At 43.9% G+C, this 17,000-nt stretch overlaps 1 protein-coding gene across 1 annotated transcript in view; it reads right to left on the bottom strand.

Moving 5' to 3' along the window:
* Positions 1–17,000, bottom strand: part of ABCA2 (ATP binding cassette subfamily A member 2) — a gene marked incomplete in the record, with an annotated part of 2,505,641 nt that overhangs the window by 1,707,160 nt on the left and 781,481 nt on the right. Inside the window, 1 exon segment of the mRNA XM_044058216.1 lies at positions 11,016–11,137. Coding sequence (XP_043914151.1) covers positions 11,016–11,137 — 122 coding nt within the window.

Below are 17,000 nucleotides of genomic sequence, written 5' to 3'. Positions count from 1 at the left end.
GTGCAAGAACCTTTGAGCCTACATGCAGTGGTTGTGAATGTTCCCTTTTAATGGTAGGATAGTTAAAATCACCCATGAGTAAGCTATTGGGCTGCATGGTGAGAGACTTAAGTCCGGGAACGTGGTATGTTTTTCACGGTTCATGGTGAGAGATTCTCTTGCTGCTGATATATATATATATATATATATAAAAACTTTGTGGACCACAAACATATTTTTTTTCTTAAGACATAGAAATTTGTTTCTGACTTACCTGATAGAGCAGACTTAACAAAGCACCATATTGAAACTGTGGTGGGGAGAAGGTGAAGCTAAAATAATGCAGGATATCAGAGCCCAGAAGAAAAGCAATAAACAAGGAAATTAAACTGCTTAAACTAGGAGTTACTGAGAGCCCCAGAGTGAATGGAACAGACCAGTTGTGTTGTTCGCTAAGCCAGACAGCTCCATGAGATTTTGTAATCGTTTCTAAAACCTGCATGACAGCTAAATGTAATACTTATGACATTACTAGAGTGGGTGAGTTAATACAGACGACATGCAAGGCAAGCATTCTGACCACCCTAGAGTTAACCAAGTGGTACTCGCAGATTCCCCTTGTCTCTGAAGTCAAAGATAAGACAGCATTCTCCACCCTTGAAGGTTTCGGGTATCTTGACTAGAAGAGAGGTAATTAAACTCACGCAATCAAAACATGCTGTGTAGCCAGTATTAAATTACAAGTGAAAGGCATTAGCATAAACAGCAGGTTAGATAGAAAATGTTTACCCAGCTTTGGTATCCCAGGCTATTTTCTGATGGGCTTTAAGAAAGGAAAGGTGCCTACCTAGTTAAAGTGGATCACAGCAGCAGATGAAACTTTTAATCATCACAAAGCGACTTTATGTTTACAGCCTGTCCTAGTTGTCTACGAGTCCTGTGAACCTTTTACTATGTATACGAATGCATTCAGAGTTGCCTCAAGAACTCCAGAAATTGTCACTTTTTTCCTTTTCATTCTTCCCCCAAAATCCAGCATATTACTCTGCCATGAGCTACACCCTACTTCATATAGCTCCATTTTATTTTTTAGCACCTCAATCTAATGCTCCGACGAGTGAAGTTTTTTTATTTAACATTTGTTTACTGGGAAAGTCCGACTTGGAACGATGCCAATTTTCTGTGGAGGCCCAGGGAGAAATGCTCCAGATGCATGTCTTTTGTAACATAGGAGGAAACCAGACTACCCAGAGAAAACCCACACGAAAGCGGGGAGGACATGCAGACTCCGCACAGAAGGTACTGCAGCCAAGAATCGAACTGGGGAACCTCTTGCTGTGAGGTGACAATGCTACCACTGCACCATCCATGTCAGAACTTCAATCTATAACACATCCATATGGGTTTCCTTTACTTCTGCTTTTCACCTGTTTCATTGACAGCACCCTGTATCAGTGAGATGCTGTTTACTGCTGCTTCCATACTGTCAAGTTTTAAACACATGGAGCTTACTTTCCCTGTTATTGTACTATTAAACAGCTCTTCATTCTTAGCTGGTTGAAATGAACACAGAGCGGCACCTGCTTTCTCATATGTTACTGCCTGGAGCATTTATAAGACCTCCACTAGTCATTAGAGGCTGTTCAATGTTCATATCTGCTATTTCCATAAGAACAGCAGGAATACCATCAGTTATCACTTCATTACCAATTGTTATACTATCAATATTTGTATTGCCAATAATTTTTTTATCTGGGAACAATATCCATTCCCTCTTCTGAGCTATATGAACTTAAAATTCCCTTTCTGTTGGTGCTTACTAATATTTATAACATTTACATTACTTTTAGATAGCTTACGTGAGATGGCTTTACTACCTTTTTTTTTTCTGTGTTAGTGTCTGTGCAGAGTTTGGGGCTACTCAACGGGAACACAAACTTCCCATCTGCTTTTTGCAGGTAAGTAACAGTTCTTCTGTTTTTCAACATTTGCACTCAGTCTCAGCTTGACTTCTGTTTCTGCTTTCACTCACTCTCAGAAGTACATGCACTACATACACGTCCTCTTCCTCCTGTACCCCTTCCCTAACCATTTTATTCTGCTACATTTTACAGATAAGATTGTTATCTATCGCTACTTTTATACTGTTGTTCCTGTTGATCAACACTATATTAAATACAGTGGATAATCTAATATATTGTCTACATTTTTATTTATTTATTTATTTTAATTAATTTATTTATTTGTTTGTCTCAAAACAAAATTTTGTAAAGGGCTATGATTTCACATATTTTCTACAATTTGTAGAAAGAAAACTGACTTCCAGCTCCAGGCTGCAAGACATGAAATGGCCCTTACTCACACTGGTTTTAAAGACAGGTGACCACCTTCTTAAATTGAGGACAAAGTGATTTTAAAATGAATGAGATCTTTAATGTCTGTAAAATCAAAACATCTCCTGTTTTTGATATTACATATTCAAGCCAAGTTCGCATCCCACATTTACATTTTTTCATTCAGGTTTAATAAGCAATATCTGTGTATATGACGATCTGAAAAGTAGGAACATACATCATGTGAATTTCTGAAAGTTAAAAGGTTACACATTTTCCAAACAGCACCGACATAACTTCTATGATGTAAGCTGTTAATTACAATATGTATTATAGTGTTGTGTATCTGGGTAATAACTCCTAAGATTTTCCATAGTGCAGATCTGCACCCCTGGCACTGTGTAGACATGTGACTATTCGACTCCAGTTATTTCTATAATATAAGTATCCTTCCATGCCATTAACGATGTAATCGTCTGGCGTGAATATGAATGTGTGGAATCTATTTTAAAAACACTTTGTCTTTTAAGTGACAGCCTTTAAAGTTATGCTCACAGCTGGTCCCATCTTCATGCTCAATGTTTTGTGAAATACAAATGTTATGAGACAGTACACTATGATGCCCTATATCCTGAGTTTGGTTCTCTTGTGGTTTAGTAATAATGTTTGATATTCTCCTATTCTTGAATTTCATTTTTAATGTAACAGACCTATATAATCTGATATTGTTAATCCTTGTTCATTCCTTATGTATGGGTATCGGATCCGACCTCGGAACCGAGCTGGCCATCTTCCAAGCTCGCATCAGCTACAAACTCTCAAGCTAAACTCTTACCCAGAATTCCCCTCTCCCTGTTACCTCAGATTTCACTTGCAGCACTGCCATTCGGTCGTGTCATGCTACTTCTCTTGAGCTAAGGACAGATATTTGTTGTCAGACTAGTCTAATACAACTTTTTCTGTCAGAAAAGTATCTAATTTGTTGTCTCTTACCTTATCGCATTTAGTGACTATATTTCCTTGAGTTTCCTTCTCTTTACTCTGCACTTTTTACCACGAGGTATTTTCTCCCGTACCATCGTTGGTAAACCCTTCCTTTCTTCATTACCTTCAGGTATTCTTTCGTACCATTGCTGGTACCCTTTCTTCTTTCTCATTTTCTATCATGGCAGACAAAAAAAGTAGTCCAGGATTTAAAAGGTGTCTAGACTGTGGACACAAATTACCTACATCAGATGCACACTCTCTGTGTGTCTATTGCTTGGGTGTGTCTCACTTATCTGTTGACCCGCACTGTGGTATTTGTAAGAACTTTTCCAAGAGAACTTTGATTGAGAGGAAAAATAAACTGTTACTGAAGGGACTTCTTAAATCTCCCTTTTCAGAGGCTATTTCTGGGTCGGAGGCTTCAACCCCTCCTAGAGCCCATAAGAAAAAATCAGATGATCCTACAAAGGCCAAGTCTCTGCCTTCATCCCTGGCTGGGGATTCCCGCCAACCAAGACCTAAGAAGGTGAAGATTTCTGCTTCGGAGCTCACTTTGTCGGCCCCAGCTCTTTCGGTGCCTAGACCTTCTGCACCAAGGCCTTCGGCGCCATCAGTGATTTTGGCTCCGTCTTCTGTAGCCTTTACTGTATTGGTACCGAGGGGCTCCTTGGTTCAGACTACTACTACTACATCAGCACCGACTGTTCAGTCAGCGCAGACCTTAACCACATCGGCTCAGACATCTTACCCGGAACCAACGCCTCAGTTATTGACACCAATTTTGTCGGTTCCAGCTTCGGTACCGGCAATCAACTTCTGCACCAATCTTTTTGTCAGTGCAGACCGTGACCTGGGCACCAATGATTTCCTCGGTGCAGACACCCATAGTCCAGTCTCTCTCGGCACCGTTGTTCTCAGTGCGGACTGGTGAGGTGGGCACCAAGCTTGTTTCTTCTGTGGACAGACCTGTTTCTCCCTCAGCTGTGTCCGTGAGGTCTACTAGAAGCCTTTCTGAACATGACGTGTTGCTTCTTGTGGATCAAGTGCTTCTGGCCAGAGGTATCCTGCCCCCCAGGACCTATCCTTCCTTGGGAGGTGATCACCCATCGCCAAAGACCCCTTCTTATTCTCCTCCTTCATTGCCTTTGAAGCCCCTCGATACAGCACAGTCTTCCCCCTCTACGGTTCCCTTTATGGACCTCACTAAGGAACTGCAGTTGCCTTCATGGCAGGAGAGTTTTGCTACGACCCAGGATGACAGTTGTGACACGCGTAATATGATGTTTCACACAGCCATCCAGGGACTCCGGGTTGGCAGGCTGAGCCACTTAGGGGAGGGGTGACCCTGTCCTGGACACTCACCCCTCTTCAGGTGGACCAGCCTTCCAACTGATGGAAAAGGCTCTGGCATGTGCTGGTGATACTGTTCTGTCTATCTCCCCACCCTCTTCTGGACCGCTATGTTCACAAGTCGCACCTAGCGGACACAGGGCACAAGGGCCTCAGGACGTATTCACACAGGAAACCCCCTTTCCGCTGTCTTCCCCAGCTTCCCCCTCTGAGGAAGTTCACCAGAAAAGTTTGTGCAAGAGGAAGCACATGGACTCCACAGAGGATTCCCTCACTGAGGACACATACTTTGATGATGGGAAGGATCTCCTCAGTCACCCTCTGAGGAATCCTTTGGTGATATCCTCAAAATCCTTAAACAGAGAGGAGACTGGCAGCCCTCTAATCTGACCTCTGAGGAGTCTGTGTTCCTGCAGGCTTTTCACGCCCAGCCCCTTATCTCCTGGGTTGCTCCACCTGCCAATGAACTGGTCTGGCTCATCGTGCAGCATGTGTGGAAGGCTCCTGACACCGTCGAGGCTATTCCCCGGAGGCCAGATAAGATTTTGTCCCCTCCTGCTATGGATCCCCATTGGTCCAAAGGTCTTCCTGTGGATGCTCTGGTGGTGGTGGCCGCAACAAAAAGGATCTGGTGGAAGAAGAAAGCCAGACTGTCCATCCACCCAACAAAGTGTCCCAGGCCCTGGACAGGCTAGGGAAGCGCACCTTTGCTATCAGGTCCCTGAATTAAATGGCACACTTTACCGGACTTCAAAGTGATCTAATTTTTGAGCTCTCTGAAACCTTGGCTGGTGCCGTGTCTGATGAGGTGCGTGACAAAGTGGCCTCTCGGCTGGCCACCACTGAGTCAATATCTAACTCTTCCATGTGACTGATATCTCATGCATCAGAAGGAGCAGCTAGAGCAGCGGGTTCAGCTGTGGTCTTGAGACGACAAGCCTAGATGCGCTTGTGCAATTTCGTGGAACCCTTTAAGGCTTCCTTTCTTAACACTCCCATTGAAGCCTCTTTGTTGTTTGGACCCAAAGTTAAAAGCACACTGGTCAGATGTGAACAGGACGGTAAGACCTTTTCTGCCATAGGTGTCCATTATTCTTCCCCTCAACATGCTTTCTCCTGAAACCAAAAGAGTGGGAAGATAAGGTTCAAGAAGTCTCAGGGTCCTTTCCGTGACACACAGGCAGAGTTCTCCCCTAGAGTCAGAGGGGGAAACTCACAGAGAACACACCCCTTTTGGGGCAGAGGGGGTCCATGTAACCAGGGTTCCAGAGACTCTTTTCCTGGCCAATCCTACCAGCGCTCCTGAAGAGCGGCCCAACTCCTTTCCTCTGGAGGTGGTTGGGGGTCTTTTCTCCTTGTACCCTTCTGCCTGGCTAACCATCACCACCGATTCTTGGGTACAAATGATTATAACCAGAGGTTATCATATCCCCTTCAATCTTTGTCCTGTTCCTTCAAAAAACCTACCCGATGTTCCACCCAGCCAAAGGGAAGAAGCAGCACTAGAGACAGCAAGGCTGCGAAGAAAAAAGAGTCATTCAAATAATCCCTCCAGACCAGATAGGATCCAGATTCTACTCAAGACTATTTTTGGTGCCAAAGAAAACCGGGGACTGGAGACCAATTTTGGATCTCAGTGTATTGAACAAGTTTGTAAGAGTACAAAAATTCCGGATGGTCACAATACAGTCTATCCTCCCGCTTTTGGAAAAAGACAATTGGATGTGCTCAATAGATCTTCAAGATGTGGACTGCCACATAAAAGTGGACAGGCCATCAAAAAGATTTCTGCGCTTCCATGCGGGAGCCAGTCACTACCAGTTCAGAGTACTGCCCTTCAGACTCTCTACATCCCCCAGAGTGTTCACAAAGTGCATGGCAGTTGTCACAGCTCACTTGTGACTACAAGGATTCCAGGTGTTTCCATGCCTAGACGACTGGCTCATCTCCGCCCCCACCAGACATCTATTGGAAGAAGCCTTGGCATACTCTCTCCTCACTGCACAAAGGCTAGGCATAACCATAAAATGGCAAAAATCCAATCTCACCCAATCTCAGTCCACAGAATTCATAGGGGTCATCTTGGATACAAAGAATTGCAGAGCATCCATTCCAGAGCACAGAATTCTAAGGATAAAGCAACAACTGATCCCAATCCTTTCAAGGGAGAAATCCACAGCTCACTCTGTCCTACAGCTGTTGGGTTCCATGGCAGTCTCCATCACCATTGTCCCTCTGGCCAGGTTTCACATGAGGCTTCTACAATGGCTACTGCTCACCCAATGGTATCCTTTCCAATATCCTCTTTCAGCCAAGAATCGAGTAACTCACAGGTGCAAACAGGATTTAAATTGGTGGATGACCTACAACCCATCACAATGGTCTTGCCCCCTCTCCCCCCAGCAGCCCAAGGCTAAAGTGACCACAGACGCCTCCCTGATGGGGTGGGGGGGCTATGTCAGGGACAGACAGTCCAAGGCACTTGGTCCGAATTGGAGGCCCAACTGCATATAAATGTTCTAGAGCTGAGGACGGTGCTTCTGGCGTTGCAAGCATTCCACCCCCTGCTGTCATCTGGGACAATTGTGATACAATCAGACAATATGGTGGTGGTCTGGTACATCAACAAACAGGGTGGAACCAAATCTTACCCCTTTTGTCGAGAGGTCATGAGGATATGGCAATGGGCGATGGCTACCAACCGTTTTCTTCTAGCAATGCACATTCCCAGGAGTTCCAACGTGATAGCAGACAGACTCAGCAGGTGCATTCTACAACCTCATGAGTGGTCCCTGAATCCCTTGATAGCAGCGGAGATCTTCCACCACTGGGGCCCGTCCTTGCTGTGACCTCTTTGCATCCCCGACCAACTACAAATGCAGCAACTACTTCGCCCTGATTCCCCCTCCGGGACAGTCACCCAGGGATGCTCTAGTCCACGATTGGCCCTCGGGTCTTCTTTATGCATTCCCACCTTTCCCCTTCATTCCCCAGTTTCCTAAGAAAGCCCATCAGTTGAAGAGCAAGGTGATCCTTATAGCACCATATTGGCCTCGTCAGATTTGGTTCCCCTTCCTTTGGCCTCACCTGCTAGATCAACCATGGATTCTCCATCCAACCCCGGGGTTGATCTCACATCCACAAAACCTGATTCATCCCAACTTGGACAGCCTGAAGCTCACAGCCTGGCTCCTCCAATTCCCTTGATTGTCAGGCAGAATGACCTTTCTTTACCAGGACGGGACATTCTTATTGCATCTCATAAGTCTTCCACTAGAATTACTTATCTAAGCAAGTGGAAAAGATTTACCTGTTGGCTGAAAGAAAAACAAGTAGATCCCTTCTCAGCACCGGTGTCGATAATACTAGAGTATCTGGCTGACCTATTTCAATCGGGTCTATTGGCTTCTACCATTAGAGTTCATTTGGCTGCAATATCTAATTTCCATGAGGGTGTCTAAGACTCCTCTCTTATGTCACACAAATTATGCAAGACCTTCATAAAAGGTGTGAATCATCTGAAGCCCCCTTTTAGAGAACCTATTAAACCATGGGATTTGTCATTAGTTCTACAAGCTCTGACAATGCCACCTTTTGAACCAGCTTCTTCTTGCGACCTCAAATGTTTGTCATGGAAAACCTTGTTTTTGGTCGCCATTACTTTGGCCAGACGTATATCTGAGCTTCAAGCCTTATGCATCCATAGTCCATACTTGATTTTTCATAGAGATAGAGTGTCTTTGAGAACTAATCCTTCATTTCTGCCAAAAGTGATCTCTGAAATGTCCATTAATCAAACCATTGAATTGCCAGTTTTCTTCCCCAATCATTCAAACAAAGGAGAGTATTGCCTACATACCCTAGATATTCACAGGCAAATTTGCTTCTACTTGAACAGGACTAAGACCTCTCGTAAATCAGACCAGTTATTTTTGGCCTATTCTGGACCTAGATTAGGATGTGCTGTTGCTAAGGTCACATTGGCTAGATGGTTGAAAGATCTTGTGACCTTCATTTATACACAAAGTAATATTCCATTGCCTACTACCATAAAGGCTCATTCAACAAGGTAGGTGGCAACTTCTGCTGCCTTCCACGCCAGAGCTTCTTTACATGACATCTGTGCGGCTGAAACTTGGGCTATGCCTCATACCTTCATCAATCACTACAAATTGGATTTGGCCTCCAGGGGAAGAGCATCTTTCGGTTCTATGGTGCTCAGGAATGTTCTTCCATGAGAGCCTCCCAGGAATAGAGGTAGCTGAGGACTCTATCCCATACGTAAGGAATGAATGAGGATTAACAATATCAGATAAAGAAGTTATGTCTTACCATAATGTTCCATCTGTATTGTTGATCCTCGTTCGGTCATTACGACCCTCCCTCCTTCCCCCTCCTGTGGCTTCTTGTGGATCTCACCATCCGGTTCTTTTAGGTCATTTGACCAGAGGTAGCCTCTACCTTCTTTTGACTTGCAAACTCAATCTGAGGTAACAGGGAGAGGGGAATTCTGGGTAAGAGTTTAGCTCAAGAGTTTGTAGCTGACGCGAGCTTGGAAGATGGCCGGCTCGGTTCCGAGGTCGGAACCGATACCCACACGTAATGACTGAACGAGGATCGACAATACAGACAGAACGTTACTGTAAGACATAACTTCTTTTTTTTTCTTTCTAAAAAATGATTGCTCTATTCCTTTTTTCCTGTTTTAGTGGGATTTTTTTATCGGGATACGTTTGTCCTATCATTTCTCATAAATTATTTGTACTTCAGCTGTTACTAATTTTGTTACTTAAAACATTACCCTAACTTAAGCAGTAAGTACTTTCAGCCTGTTGTACTATTCCTTCTTCATTTAACATGTTAGGTATACTTGCTGATTTTCCTTTTTTGCACCTTTAGCCTCTTTGGACAGACTGTCAGCTCCCTCTTCTTGCTTCTTTTTCTCTGATGCTTATTAAGTCTGACAGAACCTAATACAACATTACTTCCTGCATGACTTAATTGATTACTGTTGGCAGAGACAGCATCTCTAACTGATGACGGAAACCTACATAAGGAGTTAACAAAACCACAAAGGACAACACAAACATACCAGCACAGACCACCTTTTTTGACACAAGAAGTTTTCTATCGCTAAGGACAACATGTATAAATCAATACAGAGCATCTTTTTTCATACAAGATATTTCCTATTGTCAGTAAACATCCAGTATGCACAGCAGAACCCCATGTGACACGCACTATGCTGCAGCTTTCAAGGAGCATGTACTTTATAAGTAGTATACCATAATTCTGTCCACTCTTTACCACTGTGAGTCCTGCCATGTACAACATCAAGAGGACTTTTAGCAGGTCTCTCCTGCCTTTTCAGCTACAATCCACCGATTCATGCTTGTTCTGAGGGTTGGAACAGTGAAACTCAGAAGTACGGAGCAGCCCACCCATAAAGGCCTGCATACTTCCTTATTTGTTCACACTGTCCTTATACACACGTTCTTCCTGAACTGTCTAGGTCTAAAAGACTCCTGTAATCTCAGACAAGACTTTGATTTGAGCATAAATAGTTTTGGAGTCTGGCCAAAAATTGCAAAATGATATTTCTGGAGAGGATTGGACGATGACAGTTGCAGAATTTATCAGGATGCTACTTATACATAACATGTTTTAAAAAGTGAGGTCAAAATGTTGAAAGATGAACATACAGCAATTTTTTTCTTTTCTGCAGACATTAATTTAAGTCACAAAAATGCACTTCTCTCACTTCATGATTTAGCACCAGGCAGTCGTCCCATGGTTTAAGTCTATGCATTGACATATACTTGTGTGTTTGCATATATACAAATGTGTATAAAATAAACTGACATAGATATACAGTGCCTTTTTACTGTCTGTTCCACTTGTTATCCCAGTGAATGACCTTATACAGATGGACACTTTCAACCACAATATAGGGTCAGACACAAACTAATGTATGTAAACGTCAAAGGGCAAAACGAATAAAAGTGCATCAAAGGTGATTAGATCATTATCCCACTTAAAAAAAATAACTAAATAACTAAAAATGTCAACAGCTACAAACTAATGTAATATACACAGATGTGTATATGCATGTGCTCAAGCATGTGCACACACATGAAACTTACATATAAATACATACGTGTGTGTGTGTGTGTGTGTGTGTGTGTGTGTGTGTGTGTGTGTATATATATATATATATATATATATATATATATATATATATGTATACACACATACATATATGTGTAGACAGATAGTTACACACACACACACACATATTTATGCATGTATATGTCACGTGCTTGTGAGAGAGTGTGTATGTGTACATGCAGGCAGGCAGTCACTTACCTCTTTTAAGTTAATGTTTGAATCCTGCAAAAGTGCAGCTGTTTCATTTGGCAAAGAAAGATTGTGGGTGAGGAATCTCTGGAACTCACTTTGATTCTTTACTACTGAGTTCAATGAAAACCCTAAAAAGAACAGAAAGCAAATTAATCAAGCAGTTAATATTTATATCAAACCAATCAAAAGAAATATATACAGAAAACTCATTGCTACCGTGGGTGAACTGAACACACAGAAGAAGTACACATAAAACACATTTATATAAACAAGCCATATAATCCAACTATAACCGTATGAGTACCTATTATATTAACTGGCTACTGCAAATATTTTTCTTCTGTAACGTGGTATTCATAGTATTTCTTATACATTTATATTGTATTCAGCAGTGAATGGCACAAAATAATTACATCTTTACAAAATAAAATATCAGTATACTGGGGGGGTCACTCATATTTCACAGTAAAGAAAGCATTACAGAGAAATTCATTTGCAAATCTAATCTGTTCCAGGTTTTTTTTTTTTTTTAATAATAAAACTGATATCAGTAACAGACAGGAAAAAGACATCCGTCAATGCCACTTACATATGTCATTACAGTAGGTAAAATGCATATGTACCAGATAAGAATATCTGAGCAAAAATGAAGTGGACATAAAAAGAAGTTATGTACTTACCATGATGTTCCATCTGTATTGTTGATCTTCATTCATTCATTACTGATGGGTGTCGGTTTCATCCTCTGAACCGAGTCGGCCGTTATAGCAAGCCCATGCCAGCCAAAAACTCTCAAGCTAAGCTTTTACCCATAGTGCCCCTCTCCATATTACCTCAGATCGAGTTTGCCCATAAGGAAAGGACAGAGTACAGATAGAACAGCGGAGGCTTTTTCTGAGCAATTTCTTTATCATAGGATAGGACGATGTCCGAACCCCTGAGAGTCTTACAGAGGGGGATGGTGGTTGGGTTGTAATGAATGAAGATCAACAACACAGATGGAACATTATGGTAAAAACATAACTTCTTTATCTGATGTTGTTAATCTTCATTCATTCCTTACTGATGGGACAGAGTCCCTAGCTTCCGTGTTTCCTGGGTGGCCTATGGAAGAATATTCCTGAGTATCATTGAAACAAAGGAGGCTCTCCCCTGGAGACCATATCCAATTTATAATTCATGATAAAGGTATGAGGAGAACCCCATTTTGCTGCTGCACAAATGTCATCCATGGAAGCCCTTGCACAGAAAGTAACAGAAGTTCCAACTGATCTTGTAGAATGTGCTTTAATCTTAGAAGGTAAAGAAACCTTGCTTCATTGATAAGTAAAAGAAATCTCTCAACCATTTAGATAAGGTAACTTTGGACACTGGCTTTCCCAATTTTGGGCCTGAATATGCTATAAATAATTGGTCAGACTTTTGTATGGATTTAGTTCTTGTCTAAGTAAAAATGCAGTTGTCTGTGAATATCAAGCAAATGCAAGGAATATCCTCCTTTACTGGAGAAATTCGGAAAGAAGACTGGTAGATCAATCATTTGGTTAACAGTCAAATCAGAGATAACCTAAGGTAAAAATGAGGGATTGGTCCGGAGTGATACTCTGACTTTACAGAAGATCATGTAGGGGCGTCTTACAGACAAGGCTTGTAATTCAGAAATTCTTCTAGCCTTGGTAATGGCCACTAAGACTAGGGTTTTCCAGGATAAATATTTTAAGTCACAACTGGCTGCAGAGTCAAAGGGAGGGTGAGTTAAGGTTTGCAGGACCAAAGTCAAATTCCATGAATCAATCAGTTGTTTGAAGGGAGGGTCTGATATGTAAAACTCCCTTCAATAAAGATTTACAGAGCCAGTGAGAAATTATGGATGAACCTTCAAAGCCAATGTGGAAGTTAGAAGTTGTGGCCAGGTTTACTCGAATGGAAGATGCTGCAGCTCCTGAGTCAAGGAGGCTGTACAGATGATCTAAAACCATGGATAGTGGTGCTGAAAAGGAATTTATTCCTTTCACTCAAGACCAACTAATGAATCTCTTCCATTTGCTGAGATAAAGTTTTCTGGTGGATGGTTTATGGGAAGCCAGACGAATGTGACGAACAGGGGTGGACAGGTTGTTCTGCCTGGCAATCACTGAAAGTGGAGGAACCAAGCTGTCAGCTTGAGGTTCAATAAATTTGGATATGTCAATCCCTGTGGATGTGATAGTAGTTCTAGCATTGGATCTAGAACCCAATGAAGCTGTAGCAGATGAGGCCAAAGGAAGGGAAACCGAGTTTGTCGAGACCAGTAAGGTGCATTGAGAATTACTTTGCTTTTCAGCTGATGAGCTTTCATCAAGAATTGTGGAATCAGTGGAAGTGGAGGGAAAGCATAAAGAAGTCCCGTGGGCCAATCGTGTACAAGAGTGTCCCTCGGAGACTCCCCTTTCAGGGAAATTAGGGCAAAGTAGCTGCTGCATTTGTGATTCTTGGGCGACGCAAATAGGTCACAGCAAGGCTGGCCCAGCGATTGAAAATCTTCTTTACTGTGAAAGGATTGAGGGACCACTCATGAGGCAGGAGGATGCATCTGCTTAGTTTGTCTACAATCACACTGGAATCCCCAGGAATGTGCATTGCTATAAGAAAGTGGTTGGAAGCTATCACCCACTACCAAATTCTCATGGCCTCTAGACACAACAGGTAGGACTTGGTTCTGCCTGGTTTGTTGATGTACAGACAACTGACATGTTGTCGGACTGGATTGCAATCGTTCCTGAAGGGAGAACAGATTGAAATGCTTGCAACGCTAGAAGCACCGCCCTCAGTTCTAGAACACTGATATGCAGATTGGCCTTTGTGGATGAGCAAGTGCCTTGGACAGTCTTTCCCTGGTAGTGCCCCCCCCCCCCACCATCCGATCAGGGAGGCATCTGTGATCACTATGGCTTTGGGCTGAGCAGGGGAGATAGGTTGAGTCAATAGGTTCTCTTCTGGCTTCATCCACCAAATCAGGTCCTGTCTGCAACGATTTGTTATCCTGAGCTGAAAAGACATGGGAAGATTCAAGGGGGACCATTATGTCAGCAAAATCCACTGAAGAAGTCACATGTGCAGTCTTGCTAATGGAACCATTGTTACAGATGCCGCCATAGACCCTAGTAGTTAAAGGACTGTCTGTGCTGGTACTTTGTCCTGAATGAGTATCACTTGGAGCTGTGATCTGAGTCGATGTATCCTGCGAGGAGGGAGGCAGACCAGACAAGATTGGGTATTTAACTTTGCCCCTATAAACTCCAGTCTTCCAGTTGGAACTAGCTTGCATTTGTCTTTGTTTACTGTTATACTTAGGTGTTCCAAGAGACGTAGGATATAATGGGTTGCTAAGATTAGTAGATGCTTGGCTGGGGCAGTGAGGAGCCAATTGTCTAGATATGGAAACACTCGGAATCCTTGCAGTCTCAAGTGAGCTGTTACTACTGCCATGCATTTAGTGAACACTCTGGGGGCTGTAGAGAGGCCAAAGGGCAGTGCTCGAAATTGGTAGTGATTGGCTCCCATTCGGAAGCAGAGAAATCTTCTGGAGTGCTTGTCCATTTTTATGTAGTAATACATGTGCTGAAGATCTATAGTGCACATCCAGTCATCTTTGCCCGGAAATGGGAGAATAGACTGTTTTCTTTGTCACTAAAAACACCTTGAGTAAAAGCCGGATTCTATTTGGTCTGGAGGGACTGTCTGGATGACTCTTTTTTGAAGCAGCTTTTGAATTTCTAAGGCTGCTGATTCCCTTTGACTGGGTGGGACATCAGGAATGTGCCTCAAAGGCCTTGGGGAAGTATTGAAGGGGATGTGCTAAACTCTGGTGATAATCGTCTGCACCCAAGAATCTGTGGTTATTTTTTGCCAGGTGAAGTGGTGTGACAGAAACAACCCCCGACTGCTTCCAGAGGCAAGCAATCAGCCCGCTCTTCAGGAGCGCTGCTAGGGCTGTCCACAGAGAGAATCTCTGGAACCCTAGTTACGTGGACCCCCCTCTGCTCCAGAGAGGGCATCTTCCACCCGAGTTCCCCCCTCTACCCCAGGGGGAAAACTCGCCACGTGTGTCACAGAAAGGATTTTCTGTACCACATTTTTCTGCTCCTCTGATTCCTGGAATAGGATCGTTGAGGTGTGGAAAACGTGCACCCATGGCACACAGGTCTTACCATTATTTTCACACATGGCTAAAGTGTCTTTTACCTATGGAAGAAAAAGAGAAGAGGCCTCTATGGGGGCATTTAGGAAGGAAGACTTAAAAGGATCCGAAAAATTCACATAGACACATCCATGGATGACGTCTGGTAACAACGCCCACACCCGCTGCTCTAGCTGCCCCTTCGGTCAAGTGGGAAATCAACCTTGTGGACGAATTAAAGATGGACTCCAGGGTCACAAACTGTGATGCAACTTTGTCCTGTACCTCATCAGAGACTGCTCTTGCCAGGGTTTCAAAGAGTTCCAAAATTAGGTCTCTCTGAAGCAGAGAGAAGTGTGCCAGATAATTCAGGGACCAGATAGCAAAGGTCGCTGAAGAAGACACCCACTTCTCAAGTTTGGTTATTGCCCGGGACTCCCTGTTTGGGGGATGGACAGTAGAGCTCTCCTCAGCTAGCTCTTTTTTTGTGGCCGCCGCCATAACCATAGCATCTACCGGAAGGCCTTTGGACCAGTGTAGGTTGCTTTTTGGAGGGGAAAGAATTTTGTCTGACCTCCGAGGGATAAGCTCAATGGTATCAGGACTCTTCCATCCGTGCTGCACAATGAGTTGGACAAGTTCATCTGCAGGCGGGGTCACCCAGGAGGTAGAGGGCCAAGCCCATAAAGCCTGCAAGAATATGGACTCCTCAGAGGAAGGGGGGTGGACTTCCAATCACCCCACTGCTTCAGGATTTTCAAGATATCTGCAAAGGAGACATCATCAGGGGGTGACCATGGGGACCCGTCCCCCTTCATCATAGTCCGTATCTTCGGTCACAGATTCCTCTGGGGAATCAACATACTTCCTGTTGCATGACCTCTTGCGAGAAACCTCCTCGAGGGGACTATCAGAGGAGGATCTTGCATAGGGGGAACCTTGTTAAAGGTTGTCTTGAGGCTCCCATGCCTGGTGTCCATGAGTAGTGAGCTACGTCAGCTGTGGCTCAGAGGAAGGGGAGAGGACAGATCTCCGATGCCAGGGGGACCAACTGAGAACCTGCAGAGGCCAATGCCCTCTCCATCACCTGGAAAGCAGGTCCTCCCAAAGAGGGGTGGTAGCCTAGAACCGAGAAGGACAAACTCGGGACCAGGGTCACACCCCACTCTGAAGAACCCGCTGCCAGGGAGGGAGCCCCAGGAGGAGGCGGCTCTGTCAAGGCGACCGGAACCATGGCAGATGTGCGAAACAAAGATGCTGTACCAGGGAACTCAGTGCTGCCAGGCCAGTCTCAGTCCCAAGGATGGCCCATCTCCAGAAGAGTCAAAGGCCAAAGGGTAGTCTCCGGAACCATGGTATGATCTACCACCAGTACCGAAGGAGCTGGAACTGAGGTCAGTGCCAGTGAAGAATTCTCCAAAATCTGCAAAGAAGTCGAAGGAGGAAAATATTGTGGAGTCCTTGGAGAAGAAGCCTCAGCTCCAGATGGGAGGGAGGGTTTTGATGGAGTAGAAATTCCTCTGGCCACCAAGAACTGATCCACGAGCCTCACTACATCCAGTTTGGAAAGACTCTTGGTGGACCAGGTGGACATCCCCGAAGGTGAAGTAGGACACTCCAAAAAGGGTTTGCAATGCTGACCAAAAAATGGGTCCACCAAGGGAAGTATCTTGTCCGAGGAGTAATTTCACCTTTTGGCACCAAGGTCGAAAGACCAATATGAAGTACAGGAAGGGGGGAAATGACCAGATCTGGGACAACTATTTTTGGTGCCGAAACGTGAGTCAGAGCCAATTAAGAAACTGTAGGACCCATGGTCAGTGTGGGCCTAG

Source organism: Protopterus annectens, chromosome 16.part0 (genome assembly GCF_019279795.1).
Source record: "Protopterus annectens isolate FY-2018-M chromosome 16.part0, PAN1.0, whole genome shotgun sequence".
Lineage (NCBI taxonomy): Eukaryota > Metazoa > Chordata > Ceratodontiformes > Protopteridae > Protopterus > Protopterus annectens.
This window is presented reverse-complemented; position numbering and strand designations above follow the sequence as displayed.